Source organism: Schistocerca piceifrons, chromosome X (assembly GCF_021461385.2).
Source record: "Schistocerca piceifrons isolate TAMUIC-IGC-003096 chromosome X, iqSchPice1.1, whole genome shotgun sequence".
In the NCBI taxonomy this organism is placed as follows: Eukaryota; Metazoa; Arthropoda; class Insecta; order Orthoptera; family Acrididae; genus Schistocerca; species Schistocerca piceifrons.
The window spans coordinates 909,726,592-909,749,972 of record NC_060149.1 but is presented as its reverse complement, the minus strand read 5'-3'; the positions used below and the strand labels follow the sequence as shown (position 1 = coordinate 909,749,972).

Sequence of the window (23,381 nt, the reverse complement as noted above, 5' to 3'; positions counted from 1 at the left end):
TAGCTTCTTAGCATTTGAAAATATGTTGAACATTAATCTGACTGAAATCCATAAATGCCACCAAGAATATTAAAACACAGCAAAAATAGGGAGTGCATTTACCGTTATCACTTGAACAAAATGGACGACTACTGAACAGCTCTTTATGTCCTGGCGTGTCTCAGATTTGTGGATGAGGACAGAAACCTTCTTCGATCTTATCTTTGTAGAACGGTATCCAAAGACAAATAGTAGTGAGTCAATGACATTACTTTTACCACTTCCATTGGCACCCAAAATGGAATTGAAACACTGTAAAGAAATAAACATTACATAAGCTTACAAGAAACTACATTCATTCTAAAACCCAAAATGAGACAGCAAAATAATTTTACAAAGTACTTTGTTGAGAAAAAAGAAACAAATCTAAAACAGAACACAAAATCATCATAAGTCATCTTATACATTTCAGAGCATTAGTACATATAATTAGTTCCAAATATAAATATGTTACTAACATTACTAAGTGGGACAAAGGTTGACTATGTAAATGAACACATTTTTATTTCTTGTACGGCATCTTAGTAAATTTCATAAACTACGCATAGAAGCCACAAAACAGGCTTCAAAATTCTGCATCCCCTCACTACTACTTCCTCATTTCTGCTATCTTCACTTTCATGTAACAAATATGTAATTTTATCCCACATCATGTAAAACTGCTATCACTAATGCACAGTTTGTTCCCATCACATATTACAAAAACACAAGTTTGTGTGTTTAATGGGTAATCTGTGTTACTTTTAATGTCTTCCCATATGTACCAACAAAAATTACTTCGTGACTGACAGATTGCAGTGGTGGAGGGGAGGCAGTGTAGACAATTGCAGCCAGCCACACTTCACTGCATGTAACAGACAAAACAGACAACACAATACTCCCACATCACTCATATCTAACTACATAATCACTTACATTAAGACAACATAGAAGGAGTGAAAGCTGCTATACTTGGGGTTAAAACAGAAGTAAAATACACAGGAGCTAATAGAGGCACAGAAAAATGTGACTGGCTGACCACTTACAAAAAACATGGGTGAGCCAGTCATCCTGTTAACACATTAAGAACATCCCCTTAATATTTGAGGAAACAACTGAGACAAATCACGAAACCTTAAAATTTTCACCCCATGTGTTGCAAATGTTTGAACATTACGCAACACTTTCGCTGCGGCTGATAAGCGTCACAACAAGCCACGAGCCAGTGCGGCTGACGCTTATAAGCATCCGCGCTCACTGATTACTCAGTGTAGCTGCAGCGGCTAAGCTAGCATCAAAGCATGTAAACTTTCATTTTGCGTGGTCAGTTATCGAACGTATATTGTTCGTAATGGCAGCTAATGAAACAACACCTGGACGTTCCAATGTGAAAAGGAGCAGGAAAAGTGTTAAACTGACAGAGGAACAGTTACTTAGTGTACTAGACGACAGCGATTTTCTGTGTAGTGCGAATGAGGCATACCACGGAGATTGTCATTTAGAGGCTGCAGAAGAATTGCCAAGTGATGATAGCGTGGAAGCAAAGCTTTTGAATCTGTTTCATGACCGTTCCCAATCTGACATTACGTATCACTACGATTGTGTGTAAATCAACGACGAAAAAAAGCCCGACCTGTCACACGGAGATAATCTAGGTGATTACTGGCATAAAGAACCACATAACATGCAAGCGCACAAACCTGGATACTTCTTGAACTGCTGTATAATTTCCCAAAGTAGCAAAAACGCGATAATATCGGGGAAATTCCAATTATCCTAGACAACTTCTTTTATTTCTTTTTGACATTGCATTATTTCTTTTTATGACGTGAAAGTTTTTTTCGCGAGTACTCAGAAAATGAAGTTTCCTTTTGTGTTAAGCCTACTTATTTCTTATTCTGTTGTAAAGTGTTCACTTCAGTTTTTTGCGAAAGAATTTGTTGTGCTAAATTTGTTTTAATAGCACGGCAATTGAAGTGATGGGGGACACGAGAGAAGCCTCCACGTAGGGTGTGTTCCACTTACTAATTTCTACACATCCGGGCGTCCCCTGGGCGTCTATGATAAATGTAGACAGCTAATTCTCTCATACCAGGAGCAAACATGCTATTAAATTGACGACCTCTATCAGAGTCAATCTTAAAAATGTGCATTTGAAATAAATATAATTTCAAATTAATCCAGATTTTTTTTCCTTCTTAAGAATTTGCATTTTGGAATCCAAATTTTTCCTGAATGCAGTGGATTTGTTGCTTGTTTGAATTGTATATTTTGTTACATTATCAACAAATCACGAACATCTGAATGACGCCTGTGCCCCCTATAAGTGTCAGACAGCAAACAGACTTTAAAACATGACCACAATACAGTCAAAGCTTATTTGAAGTAATGCATCTAAGGTGTAATCATTAAGTCAGTATAGAACATGATCCTACAGATCTTACAAGGTCTTGACGTCAGCATATAGCTCAGGTGTGCTTAGGAGCGTCGGCTCTGAGCGGTACCCATCCGCACGTTGACAGGCCACACTGGAGAGTTACGCGCCTGCAGCGATATCGCAGTGAAAGTGTTAAGAGGGAATGTAATGGGTTTTGGTAAAAAAAAAAAAAAAAAAAAAAAAAAAAAAAATCGATTTTTCAATAATAATATTTTCTTGATCTGCACAGTTTCATTCACATTGTGTGTGAATTTTATTGTGATAGCAGCTTTTGAAATGCCTTTAAATTGTTAAACTGATTAACTCTGCACTGGCAGCCACTCCCAACTTTCCTGACATTTGGAAACTGCTTGCTTCAGCGGAATTTGTCAGTGTGAAGGCTATTTCCTTTTCATATCTTTGGCTGACACCTACACTATGTGATGAAAAGTATCCAGACAGCTGGCTGAAAATGACTTACAAGTTCATGGTGTGCTCCATTGGTAATGCTGGAATTCAATATGGTGTTGGCCCGCTCTTAGCCTTTATGACAATTTCCAGTCTCACAGGCCTATGTTCAATCAGGTGCTGGAAGGTTTCTTAGGGAACAACAGCCCATTCTTCACAGAGTACTGCACTGGGGAGAAGTATCAATGTTGGTCGGTGAGGCCTGGCATGAAGTCAGGGTTCCGAAACATCCCAAAGGTGTTCTATAGGATTCACGTCAGGACTCTGTGCAGGCCAGCGCATTATGAGGATGTTACTGTCGTGCAACCGCTCTGCCACAGGCCGTACATTATGAACAGGTGCACAATCGTGTTGAAAGATACAACCCAATCCCTGAATTGCTCCTCAACAGTGGGAAACAAGAACGTGCTTAAAACATCAATGCAGGCCTGCACTGTGACAGTGCCATGCAAAACAACAAGGGGTGCAAAGCCCCCCCTAAACAAAAACCACGACCGCATTATAACACCACTGCCTCAGAATTTTAGTGTTGGCACTACGCACGATGGCAGATGACGTTCACCGGGCATCCGCCATACCTACACCCTGCCATGGGATTGCCACATTGTGTACCGTGGTTAATTACTCCACACAACTTTTTCCACTGTTCAATCGTCCAATGTTTACACTCCTTACACCACGTGAGGTACCGTTTGGAATTTAGCAGCGTGATGTGTAGCTTATGAGCAGCAGCTCGACCATAAAATCCAAGTTTTCTCACCTCCCACCTAACCGTCATAGTACTTGCAGTGGATCCTGAAGCAGTTTGGAATTCATGTGTGATGGTCTGGATAGTTATGCAAAACACCACTTTTTCCAAGTTCCCAAGCATGTTTCAGCACCTCTGTGCTGGGTTTCTGTTTTCTTTAATCTGTAATGTGAACATTTTTACTAAATGATTGCAAAATTATGTGGATATTTAGTTTCAAACAACAATTAGTTTCTTTTTGTTAGTACTTTCACAATCGGTTTGCATGGTTTTTCTGGACCACTTGTGCATTATTTATTACAGTAGCTTGTCACCTGCAACCAAACGATGCTGATGAGAAATTTTGTTGGGAGTTAACCTATCATTTTATGCTCTAAACATAATTTAGTTTGTTATATTTCACGTCTATATTTGTTTTTACTTAGGTTTGTGTGGCAAGCCCTTTTATTTTCAGCATCATGGTGAGGTGGTGTGAAGCATATGTAAACATAACATTATTTTCATAAAGTAAGGCTGTAAGAGCACTTCGCGCTTTACCAATACACACTGTAATTGTGGTGGTTGTGTGTCCCACCCCAGTCAGTGTTCATTTGTTCACCAGTGCGTTTGGTGCCAAATTTGAATTTTGTTTACATTTCATCTCTCTCTCTCTCTCTCTCTCTCTCTCTCTCTCTCTGAGACCGAGAGAGAGAGAGAGAGAGAGAGAGAGAGAGAGAGAGAGAGAGAGAGAGAGAATACACAGAAATACAGAAATAACACTAGATTTTCTCAAAGACAACATCACAAAACTGGCCAGCAACCCAACAACAAGGTACCAGAAAAACACACACTGAAAAACATCAAAAATACATCCTTAAAATTCCAGGTGAAAAGGATGACATAGAAAAACCACCCTGAATTCCTTAGAAAAAGGTTCACAAGGATAATATCCCATTAAGGCCTGTCATCAACTTCCGAAATGCTCCATCCTAACACCTAGCCCATCGGCCACACACATTACTAAAAAAATTTACACTTTTGATAACAGGAATTAATCGACAGAATCAAGAACATACACATACCAGACAACAACCCTCATATCATTTGACATCACATCAATATACAGTTTTATTCCAATAAATGAAACAATCAACATCATCACACACATATTAAAACAACAAGAACACACACCAGACACACACATCAATGAAATAACAACCATACTCAAGACCATAACATCACAAAATTATTTTGTATTCAATAAAGAATTTTATTCTCAACATGAAAGACTGCCAATGGGATCACCAATTAGTGGCCTCCTAGCTAACATATTTGTGAACAACCTGGGGAACATGATCTTCAGACACATAATAAAACCAAAAAGCTACGAAGTTATATACTGGTACCGTTATGTCAATGACATAATATTCCTGATTGATGAACCACATACACACATAGAACAGCTACACAATGAAATAAATAACTTATACCCAAAAATTAACTTCACATTAAAAACAGACACTAACAACACACTACATTTTCTAGATCTCAATATACATAAAACAAACAACACACACAACTTCACAATATCCAGGAAACTGACAACCACAAGCACCACCATTCACAGCCTATCGAATCACCCAATGACACATACGCAAGCAAACTTCAGATTCATGCTCCATAGATTAAACAGAATGAACACTGACTGGGCTGGGACATACAACCACCACAATTACAGTGTGTTTTGGTGAAGTGCGATGTGCTCTTACAGCCTTATTTTATGAAAATACGTGTAATGATTGCATGGGCTTCACAGCACGTTACCATGATGCTGAGAATAAAAGGGCTTGCCACACAAAAACCCAAGTAAAAACAAATATAGGCGTCAATATCATGACAAACTAAATTATGTTTAGAGCATAAAATGACAGGTAAAATCCCAACAAAATCTCACTAACATTGTTTGGTTGCAGATGACAAGCTACCTGAAATAAACTGCACAAATGGTCCTGAAAAACCATGCAAACCGATTGTGAAGGTACTAACAAAAAGAAAAAGTTTGTTTGAACTAAATATCCACATAATTTTGTAAGCATTTAGTAAAAATGTTCACATTACAGATTAAATAAAACAAACCCACTGCTTATGGCACAGAGGTGCTGAAACATGTTTGGAAACTTGGAAAAAACAGTTTTGCATAACTGGCAGACCTTACCTCCAACAACTTTAACTTCAAACATCGAAACCACAAGGAGCTGCAAATCCAAATGATGAATAGAATGTATGGATAGATGTCTATTACACATTACGATCCTCTTCAACTGTCTGCAGTCAATCAGTCAACAGACAAGGTCAGCCTGTACACTTTTGTGCTGTATGTGTCCCTTCACATTTTCACTTCACTACCACATCAGAAACAGTGGATCTAGGGATGTTTAGGAGTGCTGAAATCTCATGTACAGACATATGACACAAGTGGCACCCAATCACCCCACCACATTCGAAGTCCTTGAGTTCCGCAGAGCACCCCATTCTGATTCCTCACGATGTCTAATGAGTACTGAGCCCATTGATATGGAGTACCTGGCAGTAGGGAGCAAAATCGTCCACAAATAATGAACATTATATGGGACTCCTCAACTAGATGAGATACTGTTTACAACTATGGCAAAGATGGTGTAACATTTGAATTACAGCCCTGAAGAACAATTCTCCTGCTCAAAACTGTTCAACAGCATGTCACCAATTCAGTACCATAAAACATGGTTTGATAGGAAGGACCAAATAAAGATGGAGAGATTACCATCTAAGCCCCATTGGTTGAGCTGCCCTATTATACTGTGTGTACAGGTAGTGTCTTACTGATATCAAAAAACATACCTATACAATGCTGTTTACATAGGAAAGCCTGCGAAACAGCCAGCTCTAGCAACGTCAGGTTGTCAATGGTGGATCAAAATCTCCTGAATCTAGGAGGTGCCTGGTCTGTAACCTCCAGACCAGACAATGGTTAACTATTCGCTCCAAGGTCTTTCATACAGAGCTCGTTACAGAAACACTTCAAGAATTAATGGAGTCAAGAGTACTTCCTTTTATGCTGATTGCAAGTTCTGCAGCATGCTGTATTGAATTTGTTGTGACCAGACAATATCACGAACTGCAGACATTGCTGAACCCAGCTCCCACATAGAGAATGGGCAGTTGGAGGACTCTGAATCGTTAGACCTGAACTCCAATTCACCCCTTTTTATGGTGGCACAGTAACAACAGAACCCTGAATCCTGGCTGGCAGTGGCAGAAGTCAGCCCAAATTGTTCTGCTGTTTTATGCATAATGTCTCCAAGTGTTGTTTGGAGAGCCCCCCCCCAATTCTATAATGCTGCTATAGGTAACTGACAGCCTTTACCAGAGATCTTCCTGGTGACTACCCATACTGTAGTACAACAAGTGGAATGATTGATGAGTCCAGGAACACTTGCCATGACCTTATCTTGCTCTCTTTGATGATGTGTCAAGATTTTTCCCTAGCTAACTGACAGGTTTTCCATCACTGAGCAGCACTTAAACTGTCTCACAGCTACATGCCTGACCTGGATGACTGAATGGCTCTCATCAATCCACTAAGGGACAGGCGGCCACCTAGAATGATGAGCGGCTTGGTGAATTACTCATGCGACGTGGTCTGCCCACTCCTGGACACTGTCATGGCATTCAAACTCTGCCAGTTGGCTGAGCAGCATCCAAATGGCTCTGCTGATCATTCACTGTGACTGCATCCTTTCAGGGACACCTCCATCCAGTAGATGGATACAGAGTGGGAAATACATGATGGGCATTAAAGTCTCCCAGTATGTGGAAGGGTCAGGGGAATTTTTCTGTAAGATCCATTAGAGCCTCAGCCAATTACATTGTGGAAAGGTAAATATGGAGAGCAAACAGTGATCCTGTGACACACACAAACATCAACTGCAACTGCTTGCAGGTCAGTAGCTAGGGGGAGGTAGACATCAAGGTCCACTGGATTTTGTAAGTGAGTCTTGAGATATGTCATACGGGGATGTCAACATCGTCAGACTGCTTGCTTCCGGTCTGCACTCGCAGCTGATTCTTTGTCTCAGACTGATTTTTTTGTCTAGGGAGGTTTCGGAGCCACAACTGTGGAGGTGGTAATGACAGCACTGGAGTGTGGACCTGCCTCTGAACCTTTGGAAGAGCTAGGAGCTCCAGGACATTGTAACCATGTTCTGGGAGGACGTAGAGGTTTCGTACTAACTACCAGCACAAGCACACTGACAAACACAAGTAGCGGTGCTACCACTAGCAACCTCCGTTTGTGTAGCAGCATGGTCTTCTGAACTGGCTGTTTACAGACAGACACAAAGGAGGTAGTGAATGCCAGGATCTGCATGGCCTTATAGATTGTTTGGTCTCACCATATGAGATACCAGGCGGCATGGATGTTTAAGACCCCTCGAGGTCTCTGCACCATCGCGCCGTAAGCCGTGGCGGCACGCGCCTCCTGGCCCACATTTAATGTGAGGACGCCACAGTGAAACACATGGTCCCAGCAGCCAATAGCGGCACCCCGATCATATATTTAAGCACCTGCCTCTCACTTGTCCAGTGAGTCTAATTGTTGCGTGTGTCTTCACATATCGCCTCGACAACAGACAGTATGTTTACCATTCTTTGTTTTCACTACTAGTGGACATCTTGGATTCGTTTGGTTGTCTCTGTCACCCCATTGCTTTGTGTGTGTTGTCGTCGTAAGGTCTCTTGATCGTCCGTCATTCTTTCGTGTCCGTCCTTTCCATTCGTTTGTCTGTTCGCTGGCTGCTCTGCGTTTGGTCCCGCCGCACTTTCTTGGCCACCCCGCAACCTTTCTGGTCGTGGTTACAACAATTAAAAACTCCAGAATCTGGAGGGCTCATCACACAAGGCACCTGAAGTGATTGGGTGTTGTTACCTACCAGACACCCACCCATTCCACTGGGAGGAGGAGGAGGAGGAGGAGGAGGAGGAGGAGGAGGAGGAGGAGGAGTAGAATTTGGGGAGGGGGGTGTCCATCTCAGCCCACAAGTAGCTAGGGAAATAAAAGTCCACCTAAAGAGAGCCCCACATGCCTAGGTACGAATTACAAAACTGAGGTGCTGCAGGTTTCCCACTAGCCATTCTTCCACCCCGAACAGCCATGCATCTCATCAGTGCACAGTACACCTTGAGAGTAAAGGTCTTTTTTAGAGGTTTTTACCATCCATTCAATCCAGGCAGCCCATTCCCTCTGACACACAACACTCCACTGCCATACCGTACAGTGATTGCTGATGCATGCCCAGAGCTTACAGTGAGGGGAGTGGCAGTGCTCAGCAGTCCTCAGCTCATGAATCGCAGGATCGCTCAGCTCGTACCCAGCTAACAAATTCTAATCCCATGAGGGCTTACTCAAACAACTATCACAAAGCAACAGAAATCCGAGTATAAAGGAAGAAGCCATTACAAAAAATGTGAAGCACAAGCTACTGATTTACTGTGGTTAGATGAACAATTCCACTTTCACCCAAAATGATAACATGACTCCTATGAATTGGGTTGTACCCGACAGTCAATGATTTCTCTAACCGAGTCTCTAAAGAGAAAGCATTAACCCCCACACAACATCCTTAACATAACTTGGAATTTATGACAGTTGGATACTTAACTGCAAAAAAATGCTCAGTGCCAAATTCATGAAAAATGTGATAAATGGTTTGAAAGGTGCAGGACACCGAGGAGGATTACATATGAAAAGTGGTATGTCCACCGAGAATTCCAAGTGGCTACATTTGCCACCAGTAGATGACAATGATTATAAGTAGCCTGCTGATATAATAATGGTGCAATATGACTTTCAGTTGTGATTTTTTCCCTTTGCTGCTGTGATAAGTGTATGAATAGACTTCTATCCTTTTTTATGAATCATTAATCTACAACTTACAATGTATGTGTATAAACATTACATAATATTACAGTCATATACAATTGTATAACATTGTAATATAAATGAAATACTATATACCTACAGGTTATCTTTAAATCATCTTGCACTGTCCATGTGTTATGTTATGGCAAATGAAAACCACATATGTAGGAGACTGAGGAAGAATGGTAGTACATCAGAGATGAACAGGAAAAATTAAAAATTGAAGATTTAGTGTAGGGGGGAAATACCAGCTAAGAACCATCCCTCACCACAGGTATGATTTTAAGCCCTTCACTGCCTGTGAAATTTACATAAGAAATGACTGCTGTTGAATGTGCATATATTTCCAGCGTCCTCTATAGAAAACAATGTTTTGTTGTTCTTTCCTTTAGGTACTATGCAAGTGTGGATTAAGGCGCAGCGAGCTGATGCCTGCATTGAAAATAGATCTGTTTTCCAAGTTCTGTAAGGAAGACAACTCAACACAAGAAACCTTACTGATGGATGTTCCTAGTGTCACACCAATACAGCATGAAACCTATGACAATCCCACTGAAAGTTGCCGGCAGTGAACAGTTCAGTATTCTATTCTAAATGGTACAGGGGGATCTTGCTGCAATTTGCAAAATCACTTTTATGAATATTTTGCTGTTCAAAAGAAAACACTGGACATACTTATTCAAGGTATATACACAGACAAGAAAAAAATTCCCAAATTTCGCAGTTAAAAATACACTTTCTCCTGGGTGAAAAAACACTTTTTCCATGTTAACTGACAGCATACTTTCTCTCGGAACCATATAAGTTATCAATCCTTTGTATGGTTATGGTTTTATACACAGGTGTAGAATTTCACGGTGCTTTAGAAAACAAAACTCGGGGGGGGGGGGGGGGGGGGGGGCCTTTGGAAAGATGTTTGATGTGCAGCAACATGTACGCTGCATATTTTTGTACTATGAAAGTATAAACTTGAATCCCACTAAACACCACGTTACTTTTCAAAGCACTGAATTTGAGATTGAGATTCACTTTCTAAAGCCAGTCGTAGCTCTTGTCACGTGATCTCACCAGCCAATGACAGTGGGTATTCAGAGCACAGGACATGTTATGTAGTCAGCCAAAAGAAACATCACTTAAGTAGCGCTAACACACAAACAGGAAAAGTTAATGGTTTAAATTAATAAACCTAGTATTGCTACAAGAAAAGCAAAGCTTTCACATGTAATATTGGTCTCCGAGGTTAATACGCTGTATCACACTTTACAATATATCACATAAATTTTTAATAACAACATAAATATCTGATCTTCTGGGCTTTAAATTCTTCTAAATGGCTCGCCATCAAAGAGTTTATTTTTAAATGAGAGTCAAACACACTGATTTCAGAAATTCATCATACATTCTCGCACTTAGTTCAACCTGCGAAAAAGGAAATTTACTTTGAAAGTAATTATTTCCAAACCAATATTCGCAATATTTTCCCGCAACCTGTTAGAAATAGGTTCGTTTCAGCAGTTGCCAGAGAGCGTCAAACAAGCGCCACCATGCTTGCACAGCTACGATGACGTAGGAGGCCCGTATGTTCGTACGTGTAAAACATTGAAAGATCTAACATTATGTCATAAAAGAAACAAGACATCAGAGGATACTCCACACATTTAAAGGGCACATTCGTATGTCCAGTTTCCCAATGAAGTAGGCCTCGACCTGATATTAAGCTTTTCATTGTGGTTTTCAGGATGTGAATTTTCTTGTACTGTGTTATCTTATGTTTGGTTCTTTATTATGGCACAATGCCATACATGCTAGAAGATGAAAATGTGCACTTGAAATGCAGCAGACAGTTGTAACTAGCCAATAGTGTGGAATTAAGCACTTCGTTTCAATATATTGATTGCCTCAGCAGAAAAGATTGATACAAGAAACTTTCTTTAGCAAACTGACAAAATAACTTCACTGTTCTGCAAGACGATTAATGCTTGACCATCAGAAAAGTGGAAATAAAATAAAATCCGAATCTAACAACATATTTTTGCCTTCTGTAATTATGTGAATGTATTTTAATTCACTTGATAACTGTCGGCCACAGTATTCCGTTTTGTTGTAATTGACACGAGAGCAATAAACAAAGAGGAAATAGCAAAATCACTAAATGTAAACACGGGTCATGGAGAGATTACCCACTTCCCCACTATAACTCAGACTGCTCTGCACATCAGCCCCAGATCTATGATATTTCCTATGCACATCAGCCCCAGATCTACGATATTTCTGAACTGGGGCAGGACACACACACACACGCATGCACACACGCACACACGCGCGCGGACTGACGGATGGACGGTCTTGGATCCGTCTGTGTAGACGAAGACACTGTCCCCAAGCGAGAAACTCTCTGTGATGCACGAGGCCATGAGTAGTGCCCTTAGGAAGCAGATGGAGTCCGAAATGAACACGTACCTTGGCATTACGCCAGGGAAGTGAAGAGCTCGCGCCCATGGGGTACGTAACAGGGAGCGTGAAGCAAAGTTGTCAAAGCAGCAAATGAAAGTGAACTCTGGCAGGCAACAGAGAGGATGGATGCAGCCCATACTGGTGGTCAAGGGAATCATCATAAAAGGGAGCCTAAGGTGGGTGACCAGGCACAGAAGACAGACTGCTTGCATAATGACAGAAGAACATCCCGCCAGTAGGGCAAAGGTAAGCCTGCAGCCTCAACAAAGACTCAACAGGACTAGCATAAATGGCACCAATAGCTTAACTTATGTCACAATGGTAGATGGCGTAAAGACGATGTAAGATAGACAGACATGCAGGTGAGTATACAAAACATCTATAATCCAGTTTCAAACTCACAAGGGACTAGTATAAACGACAGAGGATGGTCTGATCCACTCACCATGAGGCACTGCATAAAACACGTAGAACACAGAGATGAGTAGTAATTGGTTGAGACTGAAGGATGGGGAAAGAAACTCTTGCCACCACCAGAAGTTCATACAGATAGTCCTGTCAGTGTAAAAGCTGAAGCCACTGTTTATGACCCACGAGTAAAGACGATCAAGACAGTGCCCAAGTCGCCACTCAAGTAGACAGGTTCACTGAGAGCTGCAACAGATCACAAAGTATCAATGAAAAGAGACTGAATACCTGACAGGGGACAATCCATAATGGGGAAATGGCTATAGCAAATAAGACAATGCTGAGCACAGAACCCTGAGGCACCCCGTTCTCTTGCATGAAAGGTTGACAGAGCCAAGCCCACATGTACCTTAAAAACACGGTCTTTTCCTTCACCCAGATCTCCTGAATGGCTCTCTCCTTGAGGTACATTGGACAGTCATGAGAGTAAGCAGCATGATCATCCTTGCAGTTGATACAGTGCCCCTGCTGCAGGTTACACGTTTTGCTGCATTTTTACAAGAGTCACATGCGTGGTTGTAGCACCGACACATGGGATTCGGGATATATAGCTTCATAACCAGCCTTAATTTTTGATGGAAATACCAAACAGTCATATGTAAAGAACAGAGTGCACATTGGCACTAACTCCTTATCAACCCTTTTCATGACACAGTGAACTGCAGTCACTCCCTGTAATTTCAGCCTAGGTAAAAGCCATCAAGCAGCTAAGTGTATGTGACTGTGAGAGATTCAGAGTGTGGTGCGGCTCTACAGAATAGCTGTGGAAAAGTATTGCATTGAACAGTTTCTATGCTTGAAAAGCACTATCCGTCTCCAAAAGTAAGGTCCCATTATGTGACAGAGCAGGCTTTCATAGGAACGGCAATGGCCTTTACACCCACCTGAATAACAAATGGATTAACTGTCGTGAAATTCTGATTATCTTCCATGCGCGACACCACGAGGTATCAAGGGTGCAGCTGGAAGAGGCGTCAATTATTTCATCTCAACCCATTTATGTTTTTGAGATCAGGAACACATCGTGGAGAAATCCCCCATGGCACACTCCTTCCTGCTGGAGGTGGGTGGTGGGTGGGACATGCTCATGGGGGCTTGCCCACCTTAGATGATTGTCCACACCTCAGGTCACACCTCTCTGACTCCACACACAGAGACCAATCAGCATAGAGGAAGGTACCATCTCAGGAACTCACTACCCCCTCAGCCTGGCCTGCACGAGGGGATACGTACAAGCCCTACTTGTCAACCCGGAGCTGGGAATTGTGTGTTGCCAGTAACCTTTTACGCGTCAAACATGTGGGCCAGCCTTCAGAAATGCACAGGGGAGAGGAAGAAGGAAAAGGAGAACACAGAAAGTTGGGTGGACAGGACAAATCCATACACAGTTTTGCCAAGAAGTTCAGTTCCTCAATGGGAGACAACTCAGTACCCAAGGGAGGGGAAAGAAAGAATGGTTGGTTGGTTGGTTGGTTGGTTGGGTGTAAAGGGACCAAACTACAGGGTCATCAGTCCCTTTTTCCTGAAGCAAGCAAGGCTGAAGGTACAAAAAAAAAAAAAAAAAAACCAAAGTACGTTTGAGAAAGTAAGAGGGAAAAGGAATAGGGAACCACACCTAAAAAGAACTCTGGTGGAACAAAAAACACACCCAGAGAAAACATACACCACAAGGAAAAGTAGAAGAAGGTATTAAAACCATAGAGCAGATGGTCTAGGCTTGCTGATCACAATAATAAAAGATGAGCCAGCCACTCTGCAACACATTAAAATGTCCACCCCAGAAGACATTGCAAGATGAACACAAGTAGGGAGTAGATGACCAACGAGACAAACAAATGCAAAGAAAGTGTGAGAGTTACAATGAAGGGAGGGTGGCAGCCTCTGACAATGCTAAATGCCCAGCCTCAGATGGTATGATAAGATCCCTCCCGCTCATGAATAAAATGTAAAACTAAATCTGCTGTTGAGGCATTGTCGCCCAAGGGTGCTGAGAAAGATAGAAGTCTGCCACAGTACGGCTAAAAGTGGGAAGTCCAGCAAGATGTGGATGACAAGTCATATGTGAGTCACAGTGACACCAAGGTGGGCTCTCGCAATGTAGGAGGTAGCCAATTAGGAGCTGGCAGAGAACCACAGAGTCCCTGCGAAAGGCCTGCATGGAGGTCTTCCACATATTCGTAGTCGCCTCAATGCCACGCAGTTTGTTGTGTGTACTGTTATACCATTCCATCTCCCGAAGTTGAAAAACCTTGCAGCGTAATAATCACATGTTGGTTACAGGGATGACCATCTCCAGAAGCAGTTTCAGTGTAGCCTGTCGGAAAGTTCATTTCCTGGGACTCTGACATTGCCTGGGGTCCATACAAACACCACTGAATGATGGGACTGTTCCAGGGCATAGATGGACTCCTGGATGGTTGCTACCAAAGGATGGCGGGGCTAGCACTTGTTAACTTCTAGGCCGCTCAAGGAGTCAGTACACAGAAGAAACAACTCGCAAGTGCATGAGCGGATGCGCTCAAGAGCATGAGAAATGGCCGCCAGCTCTGTGGTGAAAGCACTGCAGCCATCTGGCAAGGCATGCTGTTCAATCCGTCCTCCACGAACATATGCAAAGCCAACGTGACCCTCAGCCACTGAGCCGTCAGTGTAAACCACTTCATAGTCCCGGTACATGTCAAGAATTGAGATGAAGTGACAGCAGAGAGCCGCAGGGTTAATTGGGTCCTTAGGACTATGTGAAAGGTGTACACCGTGGAGGTGCATGTGAATGGACGTCGAGATAGGTGGTAAAGGTAAGGACTCCAATTCAGACAGAAGAGAGCAGACGTGAACCACAATCAAGCCCTGACCCGGGCCTCTCATGCGGGTGATGAACCACCATGGATGGGAAAAGGAGAACATATTACGGATGGTGAGGAGAACTAAGAATGTGTGCAACATAACTGGCGAGCAGCTGTGCATACCTAACCTTCAATGGAGGGACTCTGGCCTTCACCAGGATGCTGGTCACCAGACTCTTCCTAAAATCTCTCATTGTCAGTCGAACGCCACAGTTGTGCACTGTGTCGAGTAAATGCAATGCTGAGGGCGCCACTGAACCATAAACCAAACTCCCATAGTCAAGGCGAGATTGAACAAGGGTTCTGTAAAGGTGCAGCAGTGTAGAGAGATCTACACCCCAATTGGTGTTGCTCAGGTAGCGGAGAGCATCTGCCAGCACTTCCACTTCAGGTGACGAAGATGAAAAATCCCTGTCAAGTGGACATCAAAAACCAATTCTAAAAATCGATGTGTCTCCACTATAGTGAGTGGATCATCATTAAAGTAAAGTTCTGGTTACAGATGAACGGTACGATGTCGACAGAAGTGCATGACACACGACTTTGCGGCTGAAAACAGGAAGTGGTGGGCTAGAGCCCATGACTGCGCATTGTGGATGGCTCCCTGTAGGCACCACTCAGCAACACCAGTACTGGAGGAGCAAGTACAAAATGCAGTTGTCTGCATACAGAGGAGGTAAGACAGCCCAACTGCTGCTGCTAGACCATTAATGGCCACTAAAAATAGAGATACATTCAATACAGAGCCCTGCGGGACCCCATTCTCCTGGACATGCGAGGGGGGGGGGGGGGGGGGGAACTATGGGAGGCACCAGCTTTGACATGGAAAGTACAAAGCAACAGGAAATTTTAGATAAAAATCAGGAGCGGGCCCTGGAGACCCCACTCATATAATGTGGCAAGGATATGATGTCACCCGGTCGTGTCCTAAGCTTTTCTCAAATCAAAAAAGATGGAAACCTGGTGTTGACGTCTGCAAAAGGCTGTTCGGATGGTAGACTCTAGGTACACAAGATTATCAGTGGTAGAGTGACCCTGGCGGAGGCATGGAGCCAGTAGGCCACATGACTCCAGGACCCAACACAACCGCCAACACACCATATGTTCTAACAGCTTACAGAGAACGTTGGTGAGGCTGATGGGCAGATAGCTACCCAAATCAAGTGGGTTTTTACCAGGTTTGAGCACTGGAATGATGGTGCTCTCCCACCTTTGTGATGTAAAGATGCCATCGCACCAGATCTGATTGAAGATGACGAGGAGATGTCGCTTGTAGTCACACTAGAGATGTTTGACCTGACTGTAGATCCAATCTGCCCTAGGAGCTGTGTCAGGGCAATGTGCAAGGATGTTGAGGAGCTCCCACTCTGTAAATGGATCATTATATGGTTCACTGAGACGTTCAGTGAAAGATAGAACTTTCCCTTCCGGCTGCCATTTGAGAGTGCAAAAGGCTACAGTGTAGTTCTCTGGCACAGAGGCTCAAGCATAGTGCTCAGCAAATGTGTGTGCATCGGTAGATAACACGCCATTTATGTTTACACCGGCAACACTTGTTGGGGTCTGGTACCCGAAAACTAGTTTGATCTTTGCCCAGACATGGGAAGGTGACGTATGGTACCACACAGTTAAATGTATCTCTCCCAACACTCCTGCTTCTGTCGTTTGATAAGTTGGTAAAAGCGGGCACCGAGCCATTTAAAGGCCACGAGGTGCTCCAGGGAAGAGTGCTGCTTACGACACTGCAGAGCTCGCCGAAGCTCCTTAATTGCTTCTGTGACTTTGGGCGACCACCAAGGGACTGCCTTTCACCAGCAGCACCCTAAAGAGCAAGGGATCGTGCTTCCTGTTGCAGAAACGATTGTTGTAGTCACCCGCTCAACCATCACATCGATGTTACCGTGTGGTGGAGATTAAATGGTTACAGCAAAGGTGGAAGTTTCCCAGTCCGACTTGTTTAAAGCCCAACTGGGCAGGCGTCCATGGGCCTGACCGGGGCAGTGACAGTAAGATGGGGAAGTGGTCACTAACACACAGGTGGTCATGTGCTCTCCAGTGGATAGGTGGGAGAAGTCCTAGGCTGCAAATTGATAAATCAATGGCCGAGTAACTACCACGAGTCGCACTGAAATTTGTGGAGGCCTCAGTATTTATGAGGCAGAGTTGAAACTGAGGTAGTAAAGTTTCAACATCTCCGTCTCGGCAAGTAAGCACGGCGCCACCTCACAAGGGGTTATCGGTGTTAAAATCTCCCAAAAGTAGTAAAGGTTTACGGAGTTGATTGATCAGTGCAGCTAATACATTCAGGGAAGAGAGGTTTGACGGGGCACAGTTTCATTACACACTGAGTTTAGGACATAAATGCAAACTCCACCTGACACTCAATTCTAGTCGCTACAGTTCCTGTAATATCCCCTATAGCCGCAGAGAGCAGGAGTCCACATTACCAGGAACCAGGTTTCCTGGAAGGCAACGCACAAAGTGGGTGTAAAGCTTAACAGTTGCCATAGCTCAGCCAGGCGGTGGAAAAAACTGCCGCAATTCCACTGGAGGAAAACGTCATTGTGAGACTGGGCAGGCACGGAGCATTCCATGTGGCAGTTTACGTCTCAGAGTCACCTGCTGCCACTGACTTACTGCTTGAGCAGTCTATATCCATTGTGTCCGGGGGGCCAGCAAATTCTAGGTCCTCAGTGGATGCCAGAATCTCCACCTCATCCACAGACAGAGCTTGTGAGTAGTGGTGGTGTGGGTGCCAACCTCAAGTCCCTTGGTCTTGGGGACCTTCTTTTTGTATTTCTCTCGCTGTTCCTTGGATTTCCCAGGCTGGGAGGACTTCACTGATTCAGTCTCTGGGACTGAGGAGCGTGAAGCCCTACGACTAGGTGCTTTTGGGCTCTTCAGCCACTGGCAGGTGTCATCTTTCCCACTAGCAGAAACATGGGAAGGGTGTGACCGAAGGGATCCCTTCCTAGTGAGAGGCATCAATGAAGTTGTACGCTTCTCCGGATTAGAATAGGGGACGGATGTCCGAAGTAGGTGGTGAAGGAGCAACAGGGACTAAATCAGCCAATGAGGCGTTGTCAGATAAAATTAGCAATGAGTCCGGCAACCGAAGATTTCGTCGTAGGGCAGTCAAAGTGGGGCAGTGCTCCAGAATATGGGCCACTGTCAACCAGGCCCCGCATCGACACCGATGAGAGTCCTCATGGCCCAGGAGGTAGCCTTGGGTCGCCCAAGAGTGGCCAATGCGGAGCCAGAAGAGAACCAGAGTCTCTGCGAGATGCCCGCATGGGGGACTGCCACACATTCATAGCCTCCTTAATGGGACATAGTTCGTTGTGCGTACTGAGAATATGCCATTTCGTCTCCCAAAGCTGAAAAACCTGGCGACATAAAAACGAATGCAGGTCAGTTACTGGAATGCCAATCTCCATAAGCGGTTTCCGTGTAGCGTGTTTGGCCAGCCTGTCGGCAAGTTCGTTGCCTATGATTCTGACATGTCCTGGGGTCCACACAAACACCACTGAATGACCTGACTGTTACAGGACACAGATGGACTCCTGGATGGTCACTACCGGAGGATGACAAGGGTAGCACTGGTCAATAGAGCTTGTAGGCTGCTCAAGGAGTCAGTAAACACAAGATATGACTCCCCTGGGCATCAACAGATGTGCTCATGAGCACAAGATAAAGCCACCAGCTCAGCAGTGAAAACACTGCAGCCATCGGGCAAGGAATGCTGTTCAGTATGTCCTACATGAACGTGACCATCAGTCATCAAGTCATCAGTGTAAACCACTTCATGGCCCAGTACATGTCAAGAATTGAGATTAAGTGACAGTGGAGAGCCGCGGGGTTCAACTGAGTCCTTAGGGCCATGTGAAAGGTCCAGGCAAAGCCGCGGCCTAGGTGTACACCATGGAGGTGTACACAATTGGACCTGAAGTATAGATGGTAAGGGCAAGGACTCCATCTCAGATAGAAGGGATCAGATGCAAACTGCAATTGTAAGCCCTGACCTGGGCCGTCAATGGGTGAGATGAACCACAGTGGGCGTGAAAAGGAGACGGTAATTCGGATGCGCAGAACTAAGATCGTGTGAAACTTAACTGGCTAGCACTTGTGCATGCCTGATGTGCAATGGAGGAACTCCGGCCTCCGCAACGACGCTGGTCACCAGACTTAAAAGCTCCCATCGCTAGTTGAACGCCACAGTGGTGCACTGGGTCAAGTTAATGCAATGTTGAGGGCGTTGCCAAACCATAAACCAGACTCCCATAGTCAAGGCGAGATTGAACAAGGGCTCTGTATAGCTGCAGCAGCATAGAGCGATCTGCACCCCAGTTGGTGTTGCTCAGGCAGTGGAGGGCATTGAGATGCCATCAGCATTTCCACTTAAGCTGATGAAGGTGAGGAAGAGAAGTCAATTGGGCATTGAAAACCAGTGCTAAAAATTGGTATGTCTCCACTACAGTGAGTGGATCTGTGGTGTTACTGCCAGACACCACACTTGCTAGGTGATAGCTTTTAAATCGGCTGTGGTCCGTTAGTATACGCCGGACTCGCGTGTCGCCACTATCAGTGATTGCAGACCGAGCACCGCCACACGGCAGGTCTAGTCTGGAGGGACTCCCTAGCACTCTCACCAGTTGTACAGCCGACTTTGCTAGCGATGGTTCACTGTCTACATACGCTCTCATTTGCAGAGACAACAGTTTAGCATAGCCTTCAGCTACGCCATTTGCTACGACCTAGCAAGGCGCCATATTCAGCTACTATAATTACTTCAAGAATGTATTCTGAACAAATAATATTGTGAATCATGTACAGTCAAGAGTGACGTTCATCACTAATGGATTAAAGTTAAGTATGAAACTAATTACGTCCGCTTTCTGAATTCTCATTCCTTGTCATGTTCCAGACCTCATGTCAGTACAGTTCTTCCCTCCTCACATCAGCCTGCCTGAGCTAAAATGCGTGCATTTTGGCCTCCACTTTTAACACGGTGTTGACTCTTCTGCCAACACATAAGGATTGTCATTAAGGTGAAGTCCTGGTTCCTGATGAACGGTACGACACTGACAGAAGTGCATGACTTTGCGGCCAAAATCTGAAAGCCATGGGATAGAGCCCAATACCGCACCTTTTGGATGGCTCCCTGTAGGCACCACTCAGCAACACCAGTACTGGTGGAGCAGTATGAAATGCAGAAGTTGTCGGCATACAGAGAAAGTGAGATGGAGGGCCCAACAGCTGCTGCTAGACCGTTAATGGCCACTAAAAATAGAGACACACTCAATGCAGAGCCCTGCAGGACTCCATTCTCCTGGTTATGGATGGAACTATGGCAGTCACCAACTTGGATATGGGAAGTACGGAGCGACAGGAAGTTTTGGATAAAAATCAGGAGTTGTCCCCGGAGACCCCACTCATACAATGTGGCAAGGATATGATGTCGCCAGGTCGTGTCGTATGCCGTTTTTTTGACTTACGTAAAGCAATCAGGTGTTGCCGTCCGGAAAAGGCTGTTTGGATGGAAGACTCGATGGACACAAGATTATCAGTGGTAGAGTGACCCTGGCAGAAGCCCCCCCATAACAGAGCCAGCAAGCCATGTGACTCCAGGACCCAACCCAACTGCCGACATACCATGCGTTCCAGCAGCTTACACAGAACATTGGTGAGGCTGGTGGGCCAAGTGCTATCCACATCAAGCGGGTTTTTACTGAGTATGAGCACTGGGTGCTCCCCTGCCAGTGTGATGGAAAGATGCCATGGCACCAGATCCAGTTGATAACTAGGAGACGTCAGTTGTAGTCAGAAGAGAGATGTTTAAACATCTGACTGTGGATCCGATTGGGCCCAGGAGCTGTGTTGGGGCAATGTGCAAGGGAAATTAGGAGCTCCCACTCTGTAAATGGGGCATTATAGGTTTCACTGTGGTGTGTAGTGAACGAGAGGACTTTCCCTTCCAGCCGCCATTTGAGAGGGTGAAAGGCGCTCAGCGAAGCGCTCAGCGAAGCGCTCAGCAATCGCGCTTGTGTTTGTAGATAACACGCCATTTTTGATAGCACTGGGAACACCTGTTGGGGTCTGGTACCCAAAAACTCGTTTGATCTTTGCCCAGACTTGGGAAAAAGGTGACGTATGGCACCCAATGGTCAACACTTAACTCAACCCAACACTCTTGTTTCCGCCTTTTGATAAGCTGACGAACGTGGGCATGGAGCCATTTAAAGGCCAAGAGGTCCAGGGAAGGGTGCCAATTATGCCACTGTAGGGCTTGCTAATGCTCCTTAACCCTGTGGTGCATGAATTTCACTGCAGTGGACACCTTATAATGGTCAATTTTCTGGCGTTTTCAATCAGTCTTGAGACTGCAAATGCACACAGTTGACTGCAGTCGGCACTCCCTGCTGGTGTGTCCTGCATGCATTTGCAGCCTCACGACTGATTGAAAATGCCAAAAAAGCGACCATTAACAGCTGTCCACTGTAGTGGATGCTATGCGCCACACGGTTGATTGCCTCAGTGACTTCTGGTGACCACCAAGGACCTGTCTTTCTCCACAGGCACCCTAAAGAACACGGGATTGCATTTTCTGCTGCAGATTGATATGCCCCTTTGCAATCCAGTCACAGCTCATATCACGTGATCTCACCAGTCGATGACAGCGGGTATTCAGAGCTTAGGACACAAGATGTAGTCAGCCAACAGCAAGATCACTTAAGTAGCGCGAACACACAAACAGAAAAAAGTTAATGGTTTAAATTAATACACATTGTGCTGCTACATGAAAAGCAAATCTTTCACATGTAATACTCGTCTATAAGATTAATATGCCGCATGAGATGCTAGCTTTCACATATAATGTTGGTCTTTCATGCGCATATTACAATTTAAGATATCGCACAAATGTGCCAGTAAAATTTTTAGCAACAACATGAATTTCTGATCTTCTGGGCTCAAAATGCATCTAAATGGCTCGTCATCAAAGATCTGATTTTTAAATGAGAGTCAAACACTCTGTGATTTAAGAAATTCAATTACTTTCTTGTACATAGTTCAACTTGGGTAAAAGGAAATTTACTTTGACAGTAATGCTTTTCAAAACACCATTCGGAATATTTTCCCATGACCTGTTAGACATAGGTTCTTTTCTGCAGTTACCAGAGAACACAATATGACAGGTGTCATTGTGCTTGAGCAGCTACGGTGTCGTAGGGAGCCTGTATGTTCGTATGTGTAGAACATTGAAAAATTTTACATTATATCATAAAAAAAATGAAACATCAGAGGATATTCCAAGGGCATCGGAATTTGATGACCCATACTAAAATGTGGACATTTAAAGTGCACATTCGTACGTCCAGATTCCCAGCGAAGCAGGCCACGGCCTGATATTAAGCTTCTCAATGTGGATTTTAGGATGTAAATTTTCTTGGAGTACCAGTACTGTGTTATCTCATGTTCGGTTCTTCTTGAAGTTGAAAATGTGCACTTGAAATGCAGCAAACGGTGTGTGTAATTGAACGCTTCGTTTCAAATATATTGTCTGCCTCAGCAGAAAAGATTAATAAAAGAAATTTTCTTTAGAAAACCGAAAAAAATAACTTCATTGTTCTGCAAGGCAATTAATGCTTGATCATCAGAAAATTGGAAATAAAATAAAAACTGCAACTATTAACACTTTAGCCTATGTGAATGTATTTTAATTAACTTGATAGCTCAAACCCACAGAAATTTGTTGTTTCCATTTGACGTGAGAGCAGTAAACGAAGAGGAAACAAAAATAACTATATGTAAAGACGGGTCACGTGGAGACTACCCACTTCTCCACTGTAACTCAGACTGCTCTGAGCATCAGACCCGGATCTACGATATTTCCATACTCGGGCAATACCCTGCCACTCCGAGCGTTTGAGACAGGACGTCAAAAATAATTTAATTTTAAAAATTACGTTTATTTTGTAGTGCACATCTTTCTAAAGATGTTTGAGGAAATGCAAGACATGTTATTTGGAC

The 23,381-nt window shown here is 43.9% G+C and overlaps 1 protein-coding gene across 1 annotated transcript in view; it reads right to left on the bottom strand.

Annotated features, from left to right (window-relative positions):
* Window positions 1-23,381, bottom strand: part of LOC124721169 (structural maintenance of chromosomes protein 4-like) — a 249,531-nt gene that overhangs the window by 210,837 nt on the left and 15,313 nt on the right. Inside the window, exon 2 of the mRNA XM_047246005.1 lies at window positions 103-291. Coding sequence (XP_047101961.1) covers window positions 103-291 — 189 coding nt within the window. The remainder of the gene's footprint in view (window positions 1-102; window positions 292-23,381) is intronic.